The sequence below is a fragment of the Phragmites australis genome, chromosome 14 (genome assembly GCF_958298935.1).
Source record: "Phragmites australis chromosome 14, lpPhrAust1.1, whole genome shotgun sequence".
NCBI classification, from domain to species: domain Eukaryota; kingdom Viridiplantae; phylum Streptophyta; class Magnoliopsida; order Poales; family Poaceae; genus Phragmites; species Phragmites australis.
Genome location: NC_084934.1, coordinates 11,313,273 through 11,328,309, shown reverse-complemented (window position 1 = coordinate 11,328,309; position 15,037 = coordinate 11,313,273). Strand labels below are relative to the sequence as shown.

Below are 15,037 nucleotides of genomic sequence, written 5' to 3'. Positions count from 1 at the left end.
GGCGGTAAGGAGCTCTACCCGCCCCCTCAGAGGGCGGTAAGCTCGTGGGCCGGGCGGGAAGGCCCCAGCCGCCCTCTGAGGGGGCGGTTAGGCCTACCGTCCTCTCTGGGGGCGGTTAGGACCCGTCTGCGGGCGTCTAGTTTTGTAAATATTTTCACCAAGAATCTATTTATTTAAATTTTAACTAAAAAAATAAAAATAAAAAAAACTCAGTAACCGGCTCCTGTGGCAACCGTCTAATTGTACCTGATAGGGCCCACGTCCCAGCGACACACACGAAAGCAGACACGCACCAGGCGCGCCGCTTTCGTCGCGCCCACGGAAGCCCACTCGCAACGGGTTCGTAGCCGCCAAGTTTCCCCGACCCCTGCACCGCATCGGTCTCTGAGCCCCCGCCCCGATCGACTCCTACACGTACACGTACAGGCGCCGCTCCATATAAACGCCGGCCCGCGCGCTGCTCCCTCCCACCCATCGAGAAGCCATCGAAACCGATCGCTTTCCCCGCCCATCGTACGTAATCTGTCGAGTCGAGCTCCCGAGTCCAGCGCGCAAGATGAAGTTCGTGGCGGCGTACCTGCTGGCGTGCCTGGGCGCCGACGCCGAGGAGGGGGCGCCGAGGCCGGGCAAGGGCGACGTGCGCCGCATCCTGGACTCCGTCGGCGCGGAGGTGGAGGAGGGCAGGCTGGACCTGCTGTTCGCGCAGCTCGAGGGCAAGGACGTCGCCGAGCTGCTCGCCGCTGGCAGGGAGATGCTCGCCTACGCGCCCTGCGGCTCCGGCGCGGCTGCCGTCGCCGTTCCTGCCGCCGCCTGTGCCGCTGATGCTACGGAGGCCAAGGAGGAGAAGAAGGAGGAGGAGAAGGTGGAGTCCGAGGAGGAGGATGACGCGATGTTCAGTCTCTTCGACTGAGCTGCGTGTGTCGATCTGTGCGGCCTGCAGTTGCCAATGTCCTGTTCTTTTTTTTTTCCAGATCCCTTTACCCAGAGTCTATATTAAAGGTCAAATTAGAGATGTGCGATACTCGGGAATTGAATCCCTGTGGGCTAGGCTACATCCTTATGCCTTGTCGCCAATGTCCCTAGTTCTTACTAGTTACTATGGCCTGAGTTTGTTCTTTGTTAGTAGTAGCTTGTAAAATTGGAGATCAGACATTGTTTTAATTTGCTAGACTTGTAGTCGACTTGTTATACGCATGCATGATTCAGTTGTCTTCTAGTCGGGTTTCGAGTAATATCTGTTAATTAATGTTAGTGATGCTATGCATGGTACAATATATATTGCGATCGAGGTGTTTGTGAATTTCCCGCTGTGACGATCGATGATACCTCCCTGCGACGATCGAGGTGCTTGGTTTAGGTCGTGATCGCTTCCGGCAGTCGGACCCGCTGCTGTTTGCTTCTTTTTTCTTGAACGCATTGTTCTGCCTGAACCCGCCATCGCAGCGCGTTGGGTTTTGAATTCTCGGTCTCAACACTCGGAAGATTGTTAGGCTCTTTGCAGTTGAGAATCACTTGAATCCTGCTGTTGAACGCCTTGTTTTACAGAAAGTACCAACATCAATATTACAAGTTCACCTAAGAGAATAGACCAGCCTCTATTATTATTATTATTATAATAGGTCTACGGCCTTGTTAACTTGGACCCTTTTCCAATGTTTACACGTGGCTTCATATATCTTGAAGCAACCATACCATTAATTTTTTGGTTTCCTACTACAACTTGTATAACAGTGTTGAGGCTAAAAAAAACATTTCTTGGTTTCCAATCGTACCAAACTAGAAGATGATGACAAATGAGGTCTTCAACAAGCACCGCGCATTATGCCGGAGAGACTACAACTCGGGAACACCTGAATATGTAAAGTTTTTGTCATGCGAATCCAAACGTCTGCAAATTGTTGCGTACAACTTACTTGTTGCGATCAACGGGTCATGAAGTTTGTTTCAAAATTGTTACGTGCATTTGGAAGCCTAAAAATTGAACTCTTTTACATTTCAGATGTCCTAGTTCGTAGCTACAAAAGTTAATCGGGGACCTAAAACGGAATTGGAAGGAAAATAAACGATCCACTTTCCTCTTTCGGAAGTCGACGCCGACACGAACAAACACAGCACACGCCCGCTCTATATACGTGCGCCCACGTACGCAATCGATCCTACTGATCCAGACATCGATCGCTCGATCGAAGCAATCGCTCTCGAGAATCGACTGATCGCTCGATCAAGGCTACGGCAAGATGAGGCTTGCCGTGGCTTACCTGCTGGCCTGCATGCGCGAGGACTAGGATAATCAGCGTCCGAGCAAGGACCTTGTGCGCCGGCCGGCTAGTCAAAGCGGCCGGCGCCGAGGCGGGGGACGACGAGCTGGAGCTGCTGTTCCGGAAGTTCGAAGGCAAGAACGTTGCCGGGCTCCTCGCCGGTGGCATGGAAGCTCGGCGCCGACGGGCCATGCGCCTGCGGCGTCCAGGTGGCCTTGGTCGCAGCTGCCGTTGCTGCCGAGGCGAAGGAGGAGGGTAAGACGAAGAAGGAAGGGGAGAAGGTGGAGTCCTACGACGATGTCCCCGGCATTGTGACATCTTCGACTGAGCATATTGACCTGTGATGCACCGATGCCCCGAGTTCTCAAGTCATAATAGTACTAGCAAAACGGCGCGGCTGATGACCCTCGTTCGTGAGAGTTGTGTGTGTATGTGTTGGAGCGGGGCACGGGCCAGGATATGAGATATTTCCTTTTGACTTCATGCAAACAAACTCATTTAATCCTCACGTTAAACAGATAGAGAGTAATGAGATGAAGCTTTTGCGAACATCCATTTGGTTCATACATAAATTAACTGTTCATGGATTATCTATAAGATAATTAGATCTAGGATGAGTGACGGGTACGCAAGGGTGGTCCGGCCGGGGCGACCGCCTCCGGCCACCGTTCTCTCATCAACGGCAACGAGGAGGGAGTTCGAGGATCTTTTTATTTGTCTTTTTGAAACTAATATTTTAATAACAGCACATGAGAATCTAAATTTTCAGGAACTAACCCTTTTATCACGCTAAAGTATCTGACGTGACTTCCCAACGTAGTCGCGCCATATTCATTAGCGTGACCAAAGTGACCATGCTGGCGGAAACTCCGGCGTTTTTACACGTGGGTTCGACGTGGCAGCCTGAGTCACACAAAATTGGTTGGCGTGACTCGGACGAATAGTGTTTTCAGCGGTTTAAATTGTTCTCTTTCCGTTTTCTCTATTTGAGCAGTGGGGTTGCCGTACTCTAAAATTCACGAAACTTTTTCTGTATGTCCTATAATTCATGATGAATCCATTTTAAAAGGATTCACCTCAATACCCCATCTAGGTTTGAAAATAAAAAACTCCAAAAATAGCTACTTTTAGAAATTCTAGCAATTTTTAAGGCCTCAAATGAATTCCCAAAAATGTGAGAAATTCACTAATATTCCTCTCATATGGCTTAATAATTTCTAAAATTATTTCCAACCCTAGGTTACTTTATGAAAAAGTGAGTTCCTTTGCAATGCTCCATTTATATGCATTTTTATCATTTCATACTATTTAACCTTCTAAACGCCCTCTAAATAATTAGCAATTATGTTCGATTTTCCTCAAAATTTTGCAAGCGCTTAATGGAACATGTACAAGTCCTATTTGTAAACATGAACATCCAATAGAGTCGTAGAATTTGAATTATTCAATTTCGAATGTTGGTATATGTTACAATTTGTTCTATAACAATAATACTTAGGTGACTTGTGGAGCCAAAAAGAATTGCCATTTATGGTCTAAACCTTACCAAATTTATTGTATGGATAGTTCAGAATATGTTTTAGCCGAACCACACACATGATTTTTAGGAAGACTAATAAACTTTAAATTGCGCATGTTCAAACATGGCTAAATGCTATGGCTACCCACAGCCTTTGAGACTACAGGGTGAATTAAGCATTTTGAAACGTACATTTAAATTAGGAAATAATTTCCAATTTTGTTGAGTCGTGTGGTCACTTCTTGTCTAAAGCCTGACTCACGACAGATGTGTTGCCATTTCATGATTAAAGCTGAGTTGTGCTGTTACTTCGTGTCTAAAGCCTATCTCACGACAGATGTGTTGTCATTTAATGTTTAAAGCTCTGTCGTGTGGTCACTATATGTCGAAAGCCTGATTCACGACAGAGATGCTGTGCTGGTGTCCTCTTATGACTAATGTTCGTCCCTGAAGGTTGAGAATTTGTTGTAGTTGCTTGTGACTGCATGATTTTGGAGGTTCCTTTGCTCGGAGAATACATTTTGTGTGGGTGTAGAAATAGCATCTATCCCTTTGATCTTAATCCAAAGTCAAAGCATGCTTTAAGCATTCATCCAAAAGCAAGCAATCTTTGTGTGTTGAACGGTTCATACAATCACATGATTGATGCTACAACTGCAACTAATGTTAGTCCCCGAGGTGCTGGTGATACAACCCCAGTTTGTGCCAGTCCCCAAGGTGCTCGTGCTACAACATTAGTCATAAGAGAACACTAGCACAAGCATTGGTGTGTCTAAAGCTTGAGTCAGGACAGATGTGTTGTCATTTTATGGTTAAAGCTGAGTCATGTGGTCACTTCTTGTCTAAAGCCCGAGTCACAACAGATGTGTTGTTATTTTATGCTAAAAGCTCTGTTGTGTGGTCACTTCGTGTGTACAGTATGAGTCACGATAGAGATGCTGTGCTGGCAGCAAGGTGTTGTCATTTTATGCTTAAAGCTGAGTCGTGTGGTCACTTATTGTCTAAAGCATGACTCACGACAGATGTGTTGTCATTTCATGCTAAAAGCTCTGTCGTGTAATCACCATCGAATGGCTCATTCCAATCCACAGTTAAACTACTCATGGATAATGGTTACCACTGTTTCATTCAATGTAACCTAAATTGTGTATAGATTCTTGATGAACATATCTCATGGCTTAAACCTAAGAATATTAATGTTATCAATTGCCTACTTTCAACAAAATTGGAAATTATCTCCTAATTTAAATGTACGTTTCAAAATGCTTAATTCACCCTGTAGTCTCAAAGGCTGTGGGTAGCCATAGCACTTAGCCATGTTTGAACATGCGCAATTTAAAGTTTATTAGTCTTCCTAAAAATCATGTGTATGGTTCGGCTAAAACATATTCTGAACTATCCATACAATAAATTTGGTAAGGTTTAGACCATAAATGGCAATTTTTTTTGGCTCCACAAGTCACCTAAGTATTATTGTTATACAACAAATTGTAACATATACCAACATTCGAAATTGAATAATTCAAATTCTACAACTCTATTGGAAGTACATGTTTGCAAATAGGACCTTTACATGTTGCATTAAGCTCTGGAAAAATTATGAGAAAAATCGAACATAATTGCTAATTATTTAGAGGGCGTTTAGAAGGTTAAATAGTATGAAATGATAAAAATGCATATAAATAGAGCATTGCAAAGGATCTCACTTTTTTACCAAGTAACCTAGGGTTGGAAATAATTTTAGAAATTATTACGCCATATGAGAGGAATATTAGTGAATTTTCTCAGATTTTTGGGAATTTATTTGAGGCCTTAAAAATTTCTAGAATTTCTAAAAGTAGCCATTTTTGGAGTTTTTTTATTTTGAAACCTAGATGGTGTATTGAGGTGAATCCATTTAAAATGGATTCATCATGAATTATAGGACATACAAAAAATATTTTGTAAATTTTAGAGTACGGCAACCCCACTGCTCAAATAGAGAAAATGAAAAGAAAACAATTTAAACCGCTGGAAACACTGTTCATCCGCTGAAAACACTGTTCATTCGAGTAACCACGGCTAACCCACGTGTAAAGGAGACGGGGTTTTCGCCAGCGTGGCCATTTTTGTCACGCCAATGAATATGGCGTGACTATATTGGAGAGTCACGCCAGACACTTTGACATGACAAAAGGAGCTAGTTCCTGAAAATTGAGATACCCATGTGCTGTTATTAAAACATTAGTTTTAAAAAGGCTAATATAAAAAAAAGTCATGTTTCACCCTTCCCCATGAGGCTCGTCGTTTCGCGCCGTTCTTGCGGTTGTGGTCATGCGCGCTAGGGGCTCACGAAGCGGCGTGGATGAATGTGAGGATATTCCCTGGAATCCTTGGTTGTGCGCCGATGGGCTAGAAGGTTCCGCCATTGGTCAGTTCTCACTTGCTGCAGGCGGGACCTGAGGTGCAGCGAAGGGCAGTTTTGACATTGCTCAAAGCGGTTGCGATTCCTACTCCTTTAATGAGGAGAACCCTAGAGATCCGCCAGTTGCTCCTCTCTTTTTCTACCCTGCTCTGGGAAACTGCTGCGCCACTTTTGGAGCCCTCCATCTTCTTTCGATTCCTCGGCGTGGTGTGGATCTATCAACGGAGATACGAGGCCGTTCTCCCAAGTGGTAGCCTCATCTCCACCTCGTTTCAATCTTGCTGCTCCTGTGGTCATGGCAGGAAGGCAAGGTTGGGGATTAAGGCGTGATGGCTTTGGATCAAGCAGGTTTGGCCGTGGTGATGGCTGTACTTCTACGCGGAGTGGTTTTGGACGTCCGGAGGGGAACCGTGCTTGGCAACCAGTTGGATTTGGATCTGGTCTGCGTTCTAATCAAGATCCAGTTCAGGGCGCTCAAAACCCTACCTCTTCTTCCATTCCCGAGCATCAATTGCCTGATCCTTCGGCAGTTGCTTCTGGTGACATTGCCTAGAGATGAGATCTAAATGGGTTCAAGAGTTGATCAAGGGTGGAAAAGGAAAACATGTGTTACCTGTCACTTCTGATATCAATCCTCCTCAGAACTTTGTAAGTAATCCTGGTTCCTCTCAGAATGTGTAGCAGTCTTCCTCTTCTCAGATGAGTGGGGAATGTGGTGGTACTTTTGATGTTGGGGCTTGTTTTAGCTATGGATCTTTTGACCATCTTGCTAGGGATTGCTCTAAGGTTGTGAGATGTGTGTGGTGTGATAGGGATGGGCATAGTTCTCGGCTTTGTCTTGAGAGCCAACCGTGGGAGTTCATTGCACCTATGTGTGCCACTCAGAGTGCTGAACAGGCTTTCTTCTTTATTGAGAATGTTCCAAATGTTTCTGCTTTGAAAGAGCATGCTAGTTTAGCTATGATAACAGTTGTTAAAGGTTCTGCAACTACACAACAAATTGAACAAGAGTTTCAGGACATATTTGGTAGTTCTTGGAGATGCCATGCTAAGAAGTGGTCGGAATCTCAGTTTAGTATGCTGTTCCTTAATGCCAAAAAGATTGAAGAGTGGTCTCATTTTACTTCTATGGGGATGAGAAAAGCCAAAGCTGAAATTACTGTTTCTAATTGGAACCCTTCTGTGGGAGCCAGAGGTGTTTTACAAGTTGCTTGGTTTCGTGTAAGAAGAATTCCCCATGAATGTAGATCTGAGCCAGTTCTTGCATATGTGGGGTCTCTTGTAGGCATTAACTTAGAGGTTGAAAAATCTAGTCTGTATAAGCAGGACTTTGTGAGGATGAAAATTGGTTGTAGAGATGTTAAAAAAGTGCTTGCTACTGCTGAGGGTTGTTTGGCTCCTCCGTAGCGCACATCTAACGGGCCAGCCTCTCATCATCCTCCTCCTCCTAGGCTCGCTTACGGACCGCTGCTTCTTGCTCCTCCTTCGCATCATCATTGGAAGGTCATTCTGTTGAAGAGTCGTTCGACGGTACCAACTCCGAAAGCTGGTCAAAGGCTACAACAGGATTCTTCGGACCAGGTGCACTGACAGTGTGTGCACATCTACCACGGCTTCTTCGAGGCGATGGCTGGGGAGGTGGACTTCTTCTAGGAGTGGCTGAGGAGAGGGAGATCTTCAAGGCAACGACAGCCCGGGGTGTCATGGAGAGTAAAGGTTCTTGGTATTTGTACCTGGTGGAAACATTATGTAGGCCTTCTCCCACGTGATGAATGTATGCTCATTCTCTGCTAAAGTGTTCGCCCCTTTTTTGCGGGGTAGTCCACCTCAACATGATGGTACTGGTCAACTGCCTCATCTACTTCGACCACAGCGTAGCCCTGCATTATCGGATGTACATGAAAATGTTCATGGGAGCCACGTGGATAAGTCAGGCCAAAAGCCACCTTGATGGTTATGTTTTGAGCACCAATGTGTAGTTCACACGGTGTCTGTGCTGTGATGAGGTCCACGGGATAAGTGATGGGGTCAGCTTTCAGAACTCTCATGGATGCACAACGACTCTGACGACCACCAGGGCTGGAGTGCGCAACATTTGGAGCGTTGCCGGTCGTTTCTGTACGCTCACAATGGCACCCCGTTGATGCATGAGGGCTTGATGTACTACTTGTGCTACCTTTTTCTTTGTATGTTCCCTCTCCTTTTGTAGCACTTGTTTAAGCACTTCCATCATCCTAGCTTGTTGTGCCTCTTATTTTGCATCTTGTTATGCTTGGGATCTCTTTTAACTCTTGTTATTGTCGACGTTACATAGGAATCCATATTTCCAACCCATCACACCAACACCTCGTGTGCGACCATCGTGCTCCTTGTTTCCCAGTGCCAAGGTGAGCTTATCCCTATCCCTGTCTGGCTTGAAAGAGCCTTGTGCATACTGCTCGTGGGCTTCCGCAAGCCTTTTTGCATAAGTTTGCATCACTTCCTAGTCTTTGGAGGTTGTAAAGCATAAGCTTCCATTAGACGAGTAAGAAGCACCCCTCCCAAGAATGAAAAGCATCGATTGTTCGCTCCAGCCCTCTGTCTCAGGCGTGACACCTCTCTCTCGCAATTCATCTAGCTGTTGTTACCACTGCCGTTCTTTCCTCACGTACCCACGACTGTCGAATTTGTGGGGGTAGAGGTTCTTCTTCGAGTTTGCTTTGTTCACCTCACCCAACCTCTATGCTTCTTCTGACAACTTGTACACAGCAAAAGCTTACCAATGATCTTCTAGTTGCTGCCATTTGCCAAAATCTGGTGTTGTACCTTTCTGCACATAGGTTCTGTTCAGTGTGCCATTCCAATTCTTAAATGAAAGGCTCATAATCATTAGCGTCTTACGCTTAACTACGTCCATATCTGTCTCTGCAGGGAACTCGAACCTCTCTAATATCTTGGGCAACATGATGTCATTCTTGATTGAATCAGGAACCACGTGCGGATCACCTCATTCGCCAGTCCACAATCTGTAGCTGATGGGCATGTGAATATGTGATCCTTAATAGCTATCCCACAGACTGACTTGTATGGCCCCAAAACTCTCTCTGCTGCAGTTGGCTCCCCTGCTGGTGAGACCTTCGTGATCAAAAATCATCCGATAGGCATCTTCGAGGGACCTTAGGCATGATGCCACTCCTGGGATTGCTCATTGTCGTGACCCTCAGGAGCATCAGGCATCTACGCATAAGAAAAAAAAAAGAACATATACGATAATATGTCGAACATATGCATTCTTCTACTTATGAATTACCTCATTACCTTCACAAGCGTCTGTTTGGTCCAGATTGAGATAGTGGCTTAGGCTACCTTCTTTAATGTTTGATGGCGGCAATACAACTCCTTCTGGTACCTAGGTCGGATCGGTGGTTGGTGGTGCTATCCCTTTCTGGAATGCATATGATGATGATGAGTGATTGAGTATTCTACATATAGAGAGTTGAGGAAGGAAGGAGATAGAGATAAAGCGAACAAAGGAGGGAGAGAGGTAGTTGAAAGAGAGATAACCATGAAGGAGTCGATAGATAGAATGCATACACATACAATATTGTAATTGAGTATATTATGACAACATTTAACAAAAATAAGTCACATCTTACGTAGAAAAATAGGCATAAATATGCACAAAGGTATTTACAAGTGACACATTGATCTCACAAGTCACATCATCTTACATAGCAAAATAATGATTACAACAAGAACTAGGATGACGATATCTTTACACGTGAAACAAATTTCTCCTTATTTTCAAAGGTAGCCAATTTTAGCTTGGCCAAGATGTCTTGACTGTTGTATGTCGCAACAGGTTCTTGTTTGAACTTGTGTAATAACCATCCCAGTTGAGCTTTGCATTCATTTGTTTGGTCTCTAATTTCATCATTTGCAAAAAGAAAAACAAGTATGAGAATAGTGTAATTTTTAATACAACACATACCAGGAGTAAAAAAGAAATACAGCCTTAGTGTACAGCAAGAATTGGACAGTAGGTGTATAAAAGTGCTCTCAGGAAATGAATAACAATTGGTCCCAGGACAATCAAGGTCCTACCCCCTAATTGTTCTATTGAGTACATCAACGACTGGATAATTTACTAAGTTCTCATCTAGTTATTAGAACCTGAACAGAATTCTCGAAAATCACATAATATTATCATGGACAGTGCTGCTGTACCAAATCAGAGAGCACAAATTCTGAAAAGGACAAGCAATTTTCTGTCGAGATAGAAATAGAGATTGAACAACATGATTCAAACAAATAGTGATAGAACAAAAAGGATGAATCAACTTCCTTATCCAAAATCTGATATGCTAATCAATTTCTAAACTTACAGTAGCACACCATCCAGGGATCAAATTATAATAGGTAACCCACTGCAGAGACAACACAAGAACTATGTCTCGGTATACAAGTACAAACTATCAAGAACCATCAACAAGTCTCACTAGGGGCTACAACAAATATCAGACAACTAGAGATTCATAGGTCTAAACTATTGTGCTCAGTAAATTACCCAGTCTCAGTGTATCAATTTATCATCAAGCAAAGAGAATATGTACCAGTACTATCTAGAACAGAAGAGGGGAAATACTCACAAGCATCATTTGAACACACAACAGGACCGAGGCATCATCTGTTTTTATCAGTTGAACACACAAAAGGACAGAGGCATCATATCAGTTCTTATCAATTGAGCACACAAAAGGACCACAAGAAGCATCTATTCTTATCACTTGAACACACAAAAGGACTACAAGTATCATCTGTTCTTATCATTTGAACACACAAAAGGACCAAGGTAGCATATCTGTTCTTATCATTTGAACACACAAAAGGACCATAAGAAGCATATGTTCTTATCATTTGAAAACACAAAAGGACCACAAGAAGCATCTATTTTTATCATTTTAACACACAAAAGAACTCTCACGCAAGCATCTATTCTTATTATTTGAACACACAAGCAGCCGACCATGAATCAGTACAAACTTGCGCTGAAACCCTAGGACTCGGAGGGGAGAAGGAGACAGAGGGGGAGCTGGGAGGCCTACCTAGATATCAGGGTGGTTGTCCATGGCAACGGTGGTGGTGGACGAGGGTGCATGGCATAGCAGCGCAGGCTCCTCGGTGTTGGGGTGCTTCTCGAGGTGGAGGCAGTGGGCTCCTTGACGTCGAGATGGTGGTCCTCAACGACGGCGGTGGTGGACGAGGGCATAGTGCATGGCAGCATGGGCTCCTCGATGTCGAGGAGAAGGCGGTGAGCTCCTCGGCGTTAGGGTGGTGGTCCTCAACGACAACGGCGGTGGACGACGGCGCAGGGCATGGTAGCGCGGGCTCCTTGGTGTCCAGAAGCGATTCAGCGGAGGGCACATGCTAGGAAGGGGAAAAAAATTCTAATTGTCAAAGGGTGCAAGCGTCGAGCACTTTTATAGAGAAGGACTTTCACTGCGGGCTCAAGATAAAGACCGACAGTGAAAGGGGATCTTCACTGTCGGCTCAATAGGACAACCGGTAGAAGAAGTCCACCGGCAGTGAAACGAATATGTTCACCGGCAGTCAAACCCCTTTCACTGTAGTCCGGGGTGCAAAAAAATTATTTTAGCTGCGCTCACGATCCCGCCGAGACTCAAACCCATGACCTACCCCAAGTAAGACCGAACAATTAAACCGTTGCGCTACTCAAGTGTTTTCAAATTAGTTTATACTATCTATGTTTATTAACATTCTATTGACCTAAATCCTCGTGCAAAAAAATTATTCAATTTTCTAATTTAATAAAAAAATTAAAATAAATATGTTCATACCTAGTTTCTATATTGGGGCTTACTATATATCTTAATTTCATCAATAAATATTTTAAATCATTAAAAATTAAAAATAAATACGCTCATAACTATAGCTAATGTAAATCATGTAATATGAAAATAGCAATATGCTAGTGCTATTGCTAATTCGTTAAAAATCAAAAATACTAATACATGGCAATGGTGCTTGTGCTATTGCTAATTCATTAAAAATCAAAAATCAATATGCTCAATAATAAAGACATCTTCCACCATAAACTACAAATTGAAGCTTTCATAACATAAGTGAGGTATAATTGTATCTAAAATAAATTCATACATAGTAATTAATACAATCTAGCTACTTTGTCTTAACGATTCGCCTTTCATTATGATCACGGCATACATATGGAGGTTCGTCGGTACCTTTCATGGGACCTAGGTTGATGTCCTCTCCGAAAGGAGGTAGTGCGTCGAATTGATTGTACTCTTCGTTGTCAACGGTATTCTCTACTTCGATAATTCTTCTTTTTCCTTAAAGAATCACGTGGCGCTCCTCCTTGTTAGCCGGGTCTGATGAGTTTTTATTGGTGTCATCCTTAAATTTTTTTTATTATTCAACCCTTACATGTATGATATACATATAGAAATAACTTATTAAAATTAAAAAGCACATTCACCCTCAGGATCAACCTCATGACACTCAGCGACTTCGTTCTCTAGAGAGCAACAAAGTGCATCAAAATGAAAATTAATGAAATGTCTTGAGATGTGATCCAAATGATATAAAATTTGGTAGAGATGTAGTGCATGACGTTATGAATGCAGTAGAAAAAGAATCACATGAATTAGAATTCATTTGCCCACTTAATTAACTAAATTACATGCTTGCTATATTTAAATCCAAAATTATATGAGGTAGTTCAAACAAACTCGCATGAGGGAAGTACTCAACGTGGCAAAAGATATTTTTACTGTGTAAGGTATAAATAGAGGACTAAAAAATTAGTTTCACATTTTATGATTTTTATTAATTTATGTAGAAATTAATCAAGTTTAAAAGGCTTAATTGAGATTAACAAAGAATTAGTGCTAAACAAGCATTTCATGCTTGAAATACATTTTTCCTATACCGAGCGTGACAAAATAAGATTAACAAAGTTGGATTGACCAATTTTGGATATTTGAAGATTTAATTATGGATTAACAAGTTACAACATATTTAATGAAATAGAAGTATTTCAGTGGATATTTCATGCATGCATGTATTTTTATCATGTTGATCATGACAAAACAAAATTAACAAACTTAGTTTCATATTTTTCAAAGCTCTAGATATTTTTGTACAAATTATAGATTATTTTAGCCAATTTATCAATACAACTACTATTCTTTTTGGCATTTTCTAGATTTTTTTGACTTTGACCTATTACTGAAGGTGAGCGGCGGTGGAGCTTGGCTGGGAAGGGATACCAAAATGCTCAACGCACTGTGGTGAACTCGTTTGAGACGTTGGCGGTGGCATGTACGACGGCAAGCACAGCTGGCGGCGACCATGGCGGGCGGTTGAACTAGGCTGACGATGGTGGCGCGCTGCAGGGGGAGAGAGTGGAAGGGAGGGAGTGGCGAGGTTCCCTGGACCGCGGTGTACCTCACCGTGCGTTCGGCTCGGGCAGAGGCGGCTCACTGCCTGAAGTTCGTCGGTGAGGTGGGCGAGCTTGCGGTGGTGGCCGGCGGAGCACTTGGCTGACAACTGGCTATGATCGAACTAGCACGCACAAAAGATTGGGTATGGCATTGTGAAGCTCACCAAGTAATGGAATTGGACGGAAATGGCTCAGAAGCGATGATGCGTCCGTGAGGACGACGAAGGTCATCGGGGACGATGTTGTGCTCGGGCTTGAGGGAGGGCCACTTTTTTATACTATACACATCACTGCTGGCTCATCCCGCCAGCCAGTAGTGATATCCAGCTGTTACTGTCGGTCGGTAGCTTAAGCCGACAGTGATGAAACGGCTAGGCATCACTGCCGACTCAAGCCATCAGCTAGCAGTGATTCCCCTTATCACTGCGAATCACTGCCGGTTCATAAGCCACGGTAGCTGGTTCTTCCCACATGGTCTACGAACTAGTAGTGATGCCTCATCACTAGCCCATAAAGGAACTGACAGTGATGGGTGACATATAAGTCCGGTTCTGTAGTAGTGGGTGTTTCCTACTAGAATTACCCTACCTTCTCACCTCTCACATACAATCTTCAGAAATCCGAATCTATTGAACTAGCCAAATGATTTCATAAATTGATTCTAATTTATCATAGAAACATTTACAGGAAGAAAACAAATCTAAAACGTTTGTAGGGAACCCGGAGCTATGCCGAACAGGGCCTAAAATCAACATTCAGACAGCAATATGATCACTGAGCCATTTCATCAAACACATGGCATGCACGCCCTAGAGGGAGACTTAGCATTTGTATAAGGGCTCCGAAAATAGAGAAATCAATTTTGGGAAGACGATAACTATTTAGCGTGCTCCCACCTTATTGTGCGTCCTCAGTTTCCCACCTTCCTTGCCAGACTACTATTGTACCTTTCAACTAGCAGTGAGTAGGGATTGCAACGGATACGAGATCAGCGCCATGGGTGCACAGATTAATTAGAAGTCTTAGATGGGGTGTGTTGCATCAGATGGTGGGCAAGCGCCATCAGATGAGCGTCAGCTGAGTTAATGATGAAGATAATAAAATGCCACATGCCACACTTTTAACTGGTGGGTCTAACCTCACGTATGGAAGAATGAATAGACCAACTGCCGGCACATGGCCAACTCTTGTGTGTTCTGTGTTGGCCTTTTGACAAGAATCGAATAATTCAAGAGACACATGGAAATAACATAAACACTTCTTAAAAATCTATTGTTTTTTTAAGGCGAACTGAGGTGGTAGGTTTTCCCAGCCATAAATTTTACAAATCTCAAAACATGAATGGCAGCAGCAATGCCTGTGCACAAGGAGGGAGATACGCAACAAGAAAGATC

The 15,037-nt window shown here is 43.5% G+C and overlaps 1 protein-coding gene across 1 annotated transcript; it reads left to right on the top strand.

Annotated features, from left to right (window-relative positions):
- The first annotated feature begins 277 nt into the window (after positions 1-277).
- LOC133891296 (large ribosomal subunit protein P2A-like) lies at positions 278-1,277 on the top strand. The gene has a single exon (XM_062332011.1). It carries the CDS (start codon positions 557-559, stop codon positions 908-910), a length of 354 nt encoding a protein of 117 aa, XP_062187995.1. The 5' UTR covers positions 278-556; the 3' UTR covers positions 911-1,277.
- The last annotated feature ends 13,760 nt before the right edge of the window (positions 1,278-15,037 follow it).

Coding starts and splice junctions, on each gene's coding strand:
- LOC133891296 (XM_062332011.1), top strand. CDS start 557: ATGAAGTTCGTGGCGGCGTACCTGCTGGCGTGCCTGGGCGCCGACGCC.